Source organism: Saccostrea cucullata, unplaced genomic scaffold (assembly GCF_032062105.1).
Source record: "Saccostrea cucullata isolate Sc308-1 unplaced genomic scaffold, CSIRO_AGI_Scuc_v1 ctg19549, whole genome shotgun sequence".
Lineage (NCBI taxonomy): Eukaryota > Metazoa > Mollusca > Bivalvia > Ostreida > Ostreidae > Saccostrea > Saccostrea cuccullata.
In genome coordinates, this window is record NW_026938090.1 from 2,855 (window position 1) to 11,855 (window position 9,001).

The 9,001-nt window shown below is 30.9% G+C and overlaps 2 protein-coding genes across 3 annotated transcripts; both read right to left on the reverse strand.

The window, feature by feature from the left end:
• Window positions 1-3,420: 3,420 nt before the first annotated feature.
• Window positions 3,421-5,929, reverse strand: LOC134249416 (uncharacterized). Its single transcript, XM_062731769.1, has 4 exons — window positions 5,147-5,929; window positions 4,956-4,978; window positions 4,627-4,761; window positions 3,421-4,422 (listed from the first exon to the last, which is right to left on the reverse strand). The coding sequence occupies exons 1-4, from the start codon at window positions 5,221-5,223 to the stop codon at window positions 4,244-4,246; spliced, it is 414 nt and encodes a 137-aa protein (XP_062587753.1). The 5' UTR covers window positions 5,224-5,929; the 3' UTR covers window positions 3,421-4,243.
• A 1,366-nt stretch (window positions 5,930-7,295) lies between these two features.
• On the reverse strand, window positions 7,296-8,756 carry LOC134249417 (uncharacterized). 2 transcript variants are annotated; one of them, XM_062731771.1, is made up of 4 exons: window positions 8,669-8,756; window positions 8,497-8,564; window positions 8,245-8,382; window positions 7,296-7,958 (listed from the first exon to the last, which is right to left on the reverse strand). In XM_062731771.1, the coding sequence occupies exons 1-4, from the start codon at window positions 8,737-8,739 to the stop codon at window positions 7,444-7,446; spliced, it is 792 nt and encodes a 263-aa protein (XP_062587755.1). In that variant the 5' UTR covers window positions 8,740-8,756; the 3' UTR covers window positions 7,296-7,443. The 2 variants fall into 2 exon arrangements, with proteins under 2 accessions (XP_062587755.1, XP_062587754.1); XM_062731770.1 differs by having other exon boundaries at window positions 8,497-8,749.
• Window positions 8,757-9,001: the final 245 nt, after the last annotated feature.

Below are 9,001 nucleotides of genomic sequence, written 5' to 3' on the forward strand. Positions count from 1 at the left end.
ACTTTGTTAAATACTTTGAATTGTATAATAAAAAATGAAAATGTTTTATTTTAATTTATAAACCATGCACAATATAGTTGTAAAAGAGAACAAAAAAGTGCACTGTATATATTTTTGTTAAAACCATTTAAACTACTGTTAAATATTCGTTAATATCATCATGTAATCTTCTTTCACGTAGTCTTTCAGGATGACCAGGACACTGATAACCATCAGAGTCAGTGTTTCCATCAATTTCTCTACTAGGCTGCACACATCTAGGCAAACGAAATGATGATGTCTGATCCTTCTGCAGAGGATACATGTCTAATTGTGAATTCAATGAATCTTCCTCATCGTTTTCAATGGTTTCGTACGGATTTGCCTCAGTTTGTTGACCTTCGTTTTCGGACATTGTGCTTGACTCAGGGACAGAGATTTGAATTAATTTTTTATCATATGCAAGTGCTTGTATTGGTTCGTAATATACAGGAACATTTTGATTCCTTAAAATGTCATTTGAAATAAGTCCTCTTCTTTTCCGATATTTGTTTATTGCATAAATAGCAGCTACCGTTAAAAATAGAATTAATCCTATCGCGAGAATTAGGTAAACCGGATCATTGATAAGTAATTGATCAGTTAAATTGCTATGGAATCGCTTATTACTGAAAATTTCCGAGGAGGCAGTTGGCTGTGAAGAAGAATTGTAAGATTTGAAAATTGCTATATTCATAAATGACGTGGTTGGGGTGAATCTTTGATTCGGATTACTGGTAGAATGTGTGAAGTTTCTAATACTCTGTGTGCCTCTGTTAAAATGAGAAGAAGTAGATTGAAATGATGTGTGCCTAACGGTTGTCATATTTTGAGCCACTGTAGTGGTTTCTCCAGTCGTGTTTTTGTAATATGCTGAAAAAGATATATAAATAGTAAAAAAAGTTTTAACAATCTACTTTTTTTCTCTTTTTAACGTCTGGTTGTGTTTTTTTATATATATAAATAATCTTTTTTTCTCATACTTGATAATAAGCCTTATTGAGATAAATATGTTTCAATTATGCATTTCTACAAATAGAACATATGTGAAGGAAGTAATTGTAATCGTATTATTACTTGAAATATGTGTGCATCCGGTTTTCCTGTCACAGAACTGTTCTTCACATAAACAAAATAACTGGTAATTGACACCATAACTTGGATATCTGCATTCATAAACGCAGTTTACACCAAAATAACCTGGTTGACATTCTGAAACTCATAAATGGAAAAAAAAATGCGTCTGCTTTTTAACTTTATAATTGTGGACTGTTTTTTAAACTCTGTTTAATAAGAGAAGTGTATAAATCAATACCAGAATGAAAATATTTAAAGCAATATGAGCTGCATTTTGAAAATTTTATTCAGCTATTAAAAGGTGTTTTGTAATAATTTTGTATGTTAGTTAAACCTCTAGTGATCAATTTGATTAAAAAATACAGAAGAAAGACTTCTATATACAATTCAAAATACAGTTTTATATAAGAAATCATTATTGTACAGGAGAACAGTTATGTAATTTTGATTCAATCAATGCTTATAAATAGTTCTTCCATCACAAATATGAGCACCAGAAGCTAATCAACGTTTTCCGGTCATTGGTATAGTTATTTACAATTTTGAAACAAAAATAAATCTTACATCAACGATGCAGCTCGCATTGCTTTAAATATCTTCTTGCAAGGTTTGTGGCGTTTACCTTTCGAACAGCCCGAGACCACGTGACAGACAGATTGATCACATTCGCAGACATGTTGACATCCCTTGCAATAACTTGGGTACCTGCAAGTGTGTGAGCAATGTTCTCCTACGAACCCAGGGAGGCATTCTAAAAGGCAAAAATTTCAATTGTCTACCATAAAATTGATTTTATTAAATAGATTTTAAAGTTATTTTTGACACAAATGATAGTATAATCAAATGAGTCACAATTTTGTATATGTAATAGGAAACAAACTACCAACTATCTTTTTAAAATGATGCCAGGATTGAAAGAGAAATACGTCTTTTATTTCAAACTGTAGCTGATAAGAATTGTTTAAGCCAGGTAATATTTCAAGCATTATAAAAGAAAATTCAAACCTTTACATTTTCAACTCTGAGCATATCTACAAAAAGATATATGAATTATTGCTGATGATATTGAATACCTTTAAAGTTAAGGCAAGGGTAAAATGTCTTACGCTGTGAGACAAGAGGAAGAAAACAAATCTTACCCAATGCAGTTCTTAATGGAACAAAACACAATTTTCAATGTAACACAAACAATGTACAAGAATAGGGACATCTGCAGCTGCTTCATTTTTGTTGAGCAATTATCAAACATCGATTTCCTGTGTATCTATTGAGTTTTCTTTTTATAGAAAAAGGAGTGCCTGCCACAAATATTTCGATTGCTTTAATCAAACAGGAAGTCCATTCTTTTCATAATTAAAGTTGATGAGTACAATAGTCATGGTATTTATAATTCATTTTAAATCATAGTACAATTACACTGTAGAATATTGATATTAATGTATCGTCTCGTTATTTTGTAATCTTCCTATTGTCGATATTGCATATATTGCATGCAAAATCAACAGCAATATTAAAAGATATACAAGTCATTTTGAAACGTAATTCAGAAGATATCTTACGGACTGCCTAAAGATATTCCATCTGATATTGAATTATATATCTTTAAATAAATTAAAAGATGCATTATTAAACATTTATTTTCTTTTTTAATTTTATTTGAGATTTCAAACTTCAATTTACGCAATTGTATTGAATTTGCATATATCAACAAGCACTTGAATTATTATGTCATGCGCTTTGCGGATGAGTGTGTTTCTCAATAATTTTTACTACATGTTTTTTTTTTTTTTTGTAATCCGACAGGAAATGTTCAGCACGTCCAGTAGTGTCACTAGTTCTTCTTTTATATCCCTAAAGATGTAATCATGTGATATTGATATTAACTTTGTTTATAGATACTATTAGTTGGTTACCACATAATCGACGACTAATTTTATATCGGTTCTATGATTTAACTAGATCTTAAGCATACGTAAAAATGATTTTGAAAAATCAAATTGTATTCGTAAAAAACATACACCATGCACTGTCGAGTATTCGCATCGATTTATTCATTTGCTTCCTTTATCTAAATTTCTGAAATATCGGTCACTACGATAAAGGCCATCATAAAATATTTGTACAAGAGTATTTTTTTTTTAAAATGAGAATTATTTTTAAGTGAATTAAACTCAAAGTTTTTTTTGTGATTTATGCAAGGGTTGCACTAGATTTTGGTTTCATTAATGTCTCATGACTGTCCTTTGCTTCATCATCTTTCGTCTGTTGCCTCAAGTAGTATTCGGTATTTTTTGTATTGAAAATCAAGGGAAATTTTAAGCCTAACTTTATTCTTCATGATTCATTAAGAAATAACGAAAATGATATAACAAATCTGATTTTTTTGTAAATGTACATGTTACATAGGTTGTTCATTGACTTTGACAAAGAGAGACATTTTAATCAGGAAGGAAGTTATCAACCTAACTAAACCCTGATAAAACGTCAAATCCATTAAAATAATCAAAGTAACATAGTTTTTGATAATCTAAAGTCACTACAAGTGTAATAAAAGATTCTTGCATGCATGTTGATTGTCTCTGTCGATGCCTTCTAGTTCAGGACGATGAATGTGTCAACTGCTTTACTTGAAGGCATAAATTGGAAATATTTTATGTACTGTTTTCATGTTCAAAAGCCTCATCCCCTTCCCCTAACGACACACACTTTCCCAATGCGTTTGTTAGAATCTTCGCTATATAACTATTTAAAGAATTTATTAGTCCAATGTATGTTCCTGCACACGTTTTTACTCCTCATGTCATTTCAAGGCGTCATAAAAATGTTTGGATTCTCGGTCATCATTTTTGTTCCCTCCCATCTTTGTGATGTTGAGAGAGTCAATGTAATCATTTTCTGCTGTGCCTTCCGTCTTTTTGTCTTTGTTATCACATGTTTCTTTTTCGTCCAGATCCTCATACAAATTTTCTTTCATGTCCTCATAATCACAAGTTATTCTTTTTAGCTCGACTTTTATGTTTGGCATGACGTTGTCTTCTCTTCTTTTTCTCAGACAGGATCGCTTGGCCCTTTTCCAAGAAAACTTTAAACCGGTGGCAAAAAGTATCAAAGAAAGAGCAACCACAGTACCAATGAGGATGGGCGTTGTTTATGATTCTGTCTTTGATTTCTTTGGTTTTTCAGATTGAATCGTGTTTTTAGCAGGATGTGTACCTTGTTTTGGAACTGATTGAAGATCCTCCCCAGGTTTCAAATCAGTCATCTCTCTGGCTGGATACATACGATTTTGCACAACTGCATTAAGGCCTTTTTGAATGGGAAGGTGGACTTCAAAATAAAATAACTAAATACAAGAATTTGATGAAGGAATTTTCCATGTTTCTGTGACACAAAACTGAAAATTTGACCTAGAGAATATGAAACTTTACGAAAACTGTTACAATGTTTATTTTGACCACAAATATATTAATATTTAATGATTGAATAGGTATTAATAACGCAGAATTCTACTGTACACTCTATATTTCCCACCTCTTCTCTCTTTGCATCCTGTTGAAAAGTCACAATATTCCTCCTTACAGTTGCATACATTTTGGCATGCAGGGCCATAACCTGGGTATCTACACGGAATTGAGCAATTCACACCTATATAACCCAAGGGACATTCTAAAATACAAGATGGATCTAGTTTAATAAAGTAATTAAACTTTGCATAGAGTTTTGTGACAAGAAACCAATGTACTTATAAAATAAAGCATAACAGAATTAACAGAATTAAGATTTATAAAGACATGTGTAAATGAAAAGAAAGAAAACTATCAAAAGCTGCCAACTTTTATATACTGTTGAATTTTGCATACCTTTGCAATCTTTCTTTTTGTTCCTGCAAATAAAAAAAACATTTTTGTAGCACCAATAAAGTCTGTAATCTTTTTTTGTAGATGTGACAAGGAGAAAAAAAACGAAGCATTTCTCATAAAATAGAGAATTGGTGTTTCTTAAAACTCCAAACTAGTAAACAATATGAATAAAATAAATTTTCATTACGTACGGTTGGCATCGACCGCTGACTGTATAAATATTATACATAACAGTTAAATAAAAAAGACAAAGTTTTGTTAGATACATTTTAGATGTGAACGCTAAACTTCATGAGTTAATTTAAAAAAGCATCTGCAAAGATTATGTAACTCAATTTAACTTTTATATAGTTCGGTAAGTTAAATTAGACCACGTGACTTTTATGAAAAAGGTTCTAGAAATTTACTTCCAAATAAGGGCGTGCTGAGGTTCAATTAGACAACAGCTGATTCATAAGAATTCAATCATATAACCGACTCTAAAACCATCTCATGAAAGTTCAAAATAATAAAATTTGATTGAAAAAGAGAACATATTATTTCCTCATTGATGTCAGAGCCGATGACACCAAAAGTAATATTACCTCTCGTAACTATTGAATACGAATTACAAGTATTCCTTTACATAAATTTTAGAATCGGGGCTCTTGAACTCTCTGCCTTTTAAACTTAGAGCACGTGCTTCACTCCCTTGTTTAAAAAGGAACTTAAAATACACCTGTCCTTATAGAGCTATCTTTAAAAATAAACGTGGTTTTACAGTAAGATAGTGCCATTATGATGAATTCTAATCACATATAAATGTCTGTATTTCATTCATAATCTGTTTAGAATATTTTTAAATTGTTTGTCTGTATGTTTGATCCTTGTTCCCACTTGAGAATTTTTAACTGTGGAGACGCAACCACTATAGCTTGCGGATTAGAGCTGCAAGTATTTTCTTATACTTTGCACTCAGGGCAAATGAACTGGTAGAAATCTTTTTCATGCCAGCACCTTTTGCGAGTAGGAACCTCGGTTTATAACTCTCTTTAGAAGGACGTCCCATGGAATTCAAACGTAAGGATTAACTCCTTGTTCCGCTCTTAGACTAATCACTGCGCATCGTGGTCTATTAGATTTTAATTGTAAAGCGATTTAGAAACTTCAAATTGACAGCGTGCTATATAACCTTTATTTTTCATTAGCAATCACATAGTTCCACATAAATATCTTTTCAGGTTTAAGATATACTGTTAAGAAAATTAACAACGTGGGTAAAGCTGTAAGTTTCCATTAAAGGGATGTTATACCCTTTGTAGATAAAAATATTATTTCATAATTAACAGTACATATTATCGCAGCAAAACATCATTTCAAGCCAGCGTTATAAGTATATCTTCCTTAGTTTTTTTTAGGGCTGTTCTGTATCTCTGAAGGAGCCAGCCTCGATTTACTACCCAACACACATTTCCTTTGCTCTCAGCAAAAAAAAAAAAATTGTGTCAGTGATATCTTTGAGCCTGAGGACATATATTTTATACAAGAAAACGTAATTAAGGGTTCTTTTTTTGCTAATTCATTCTTTCGCAAACTATCTTTTATTTTCTAAACTTTGAAAAATGTATTCATTTCATATGCCTTTGCCACTGATAAGAAACATCATATTTTCTTCGAGACAGAGGTTATCTTGGTCTCAACGAAGTTCAATATTTTTGACTTTGGGATTATGATTGGTATTAACATATACATGTAGCTAAAACTGTAAAGGAAGTAATTGTATTTAATAGCTATAAAAAAAATTAAAATATTAATCATCTTATTTTTAATTTACTCTCTTATATGTATAATTTAACTCAGAAAACATTTCGGGCATAAATTGCGTCACGCATCCTTTGTAAATCCCTCACAGCGTAGCCTGAGTTCCAAAGAGGAAGTGTTTATCTTTATTTAAAAGAAGTGTTCATGTGGAATGGAATAAAAGCTAAACCCATTTCCCACCCATGCTGTAGGTTCATATATATTCAAAATTTTTTGCAGAAACAGTTAGTAAAAGACTTATCATTAGCATTTTATATAAAACTAACGCATGGATGGAGAAGAACATGAAGTTGACAAAGATGATTCATGAATCAAAATAACAAACAAATAAGCGGAAGAAAATTTCTGTTACAGGCACGTGGGTCAAGTTTTTGGAAACTATTTTTTGTTTCCTGAAGATATTATCAAAGTGTTTCTACAGTAAACTTCAATATAAGGCACATATTATTGGTGTCCTTTTTTGACAACTAAATTAACTAGGAACCACTCAAGCTTGTATTTTAAATAACTTGTAACAATGTGTTCACAATCCATTTGATCTATAAATTTACAACCATACATTACCAATCAAAATATGACATATTTTGCAGTGAAAAAATCTCGTCTATTTATCTATCAGTGAGATGTTTTGAACATACAATTCTTTTTCTTTTGTAAGAATAGTAAGCTACATGTAGATAAAAGTTGTTCAAGAAATAAAATGGCAAATATAGCTGTTCTGAAGTGTAGAATATGCATGAACTGAATTCCCAATCATCTCACTTCCAAAAGATGCAAATGTAAACATATACACATTATCTCCATCCCTTGTGTCTGTATTATCAAAATCGTTTCCCAGAACATCGGTTGTCTTTTTCTCCGAATTTCTCTCTCCGCAATTTCCAATTTGCTTGTCAGTTGTATGCAAGTCCTCAATGAAAGGTTGTCCATCTGCCTTTGTTAGAATTTTTGCAGGTAAACCTGAAGGACATTTGACATCCATATTGTGCCAATCATTTTCCACAAGGACAGAAGCTGCAACATTTGTTTGACTTGGATTATTTTTGTTCTTTAGATGGAGAATTAGAATTCTTGTTAAAATCAAAAATAGAAAGAACACAAATGTTTTCGCTATTATTATTATCGTTATTATGGATATTGATCCCATGACACTTATTCCAGAGTAAGATGACAATTTCTTCACCTTTAAATTGGTTGCATTCTCTGCAAAGAAAATTTAAATTAAATGATCATAATGTTTATGTTTACTGGTTAAATAAGTGAATAATCGAATAAATATATCTTTTTAATGTATTCAATCTAAAATGAAAATGAACTGAATAAAAAAAGTCGGATAAATCAATAATTAAAATGCTGTATTTCATTATACATTAAAGTAAAATATGACAAAAAAGATAAAAATACATGTTTATGAAAAATTATTTACAAGAACAGACTAAAATTGAATAGAATTAAATTAAATCGAGTTATCATCATCTGACAAATTTACCAATAGACATATTAAAACAACCACTCCGGAAGTCGCAATATTCTGCATTACATTTGCATCCTTCCTGACACTGTTTCCCAAACCCAGGGTAACGACATGTTATCGAACAATTTAGACCCATGTATCCAGCCGGACACTCTTAAAGGTGTGAAAAAATGAAAACTTATAGAAAAAAAAATAACAGCAATATTTCCTCAATGTACATTTTTAAAATTGTTTTTATTGTAAATGACTATCTGCTTCATTATATACCTTTACATTCCTTCGAATCCCCGTCGTAAAAATACCCGGAACATGTGCAAGTTCCTTTTTCGTTGCCACTATTGAAATAAAAATATTTAAAATAAATAAATAAATAAATAAATGAATTCAAAGAAGCCAAAATGTTTTGAATGCAGAACATAAATTCTGTTTGAATACTCACTTTTGACATGCATTGCTTATCAATATATAAAGAATTAAAATCTCAAAAGAATTTATAGATACAATATTCATTGTTTTATCACCGAACAATGTTTGTCTCTGACCATTACTTTTTCCTTTCAGTCAGTTTATTTTCTGCTCTGAGGTCATCTCATCAACCATGCAACAAGTGTTCACATAATTTGGCAAAACTTCAACTGTTATGTATCAGTTTTTCGTTTTGTTGGTGAATAGATTTTATGAAAAAAAAAAATAGCCTCCTATTTTACATTATTTTTTCCTTTTGATCAGGCACATATTTCGAGTTTTCATAAGTAAAATGCTTACATAGCCA

Bases quoted from the DNA above. Each gene is read 5' to 3' on its own strand.
- LOC134249416 (XM_062731769.1), bottom strand. From the start codon at position 5,223: ATGTATCTAACAAAACTTTGTCTTTTTTATTTAACTGTTATGTATAAT. The intron at 4,762-4,955 runs GTATGCAAAATT...CTTGTATTTTAG, and splicing joins CAAAAAGAAAGATTGCAAAG to AATGTCCCTTGGGTTATATA. The intron at 4,423-4,626 runs GTGGGAAATATA...TTTATTTTGAAG, and splicing joins AGGATGCAAAGAGAGAAGAG to TCCACCTTCCCATTCAAAAA.
- LOC134249417 (XM_062731770.1), bottom strand. From the start codon at position 8,677: ATGTCAAAAGTGAGTATTCAAACAGAATTTATGTTCTGCATTCAAAAC. The intron at 8,383-8,496 runs GTATATAATGAA...CACACCTTTAAG, and splicing joins GGATTCGAAGGAATGTAAAG to AGTGTCCGGCTGGATACATG. The intron at 7,959-8,244 runs GTAAATTTGTCA...TTTTCTTTGCAG, and splicing joins TTGTTTTAATATGTCTATTG to AGAATGCAACCAATTTAAAG.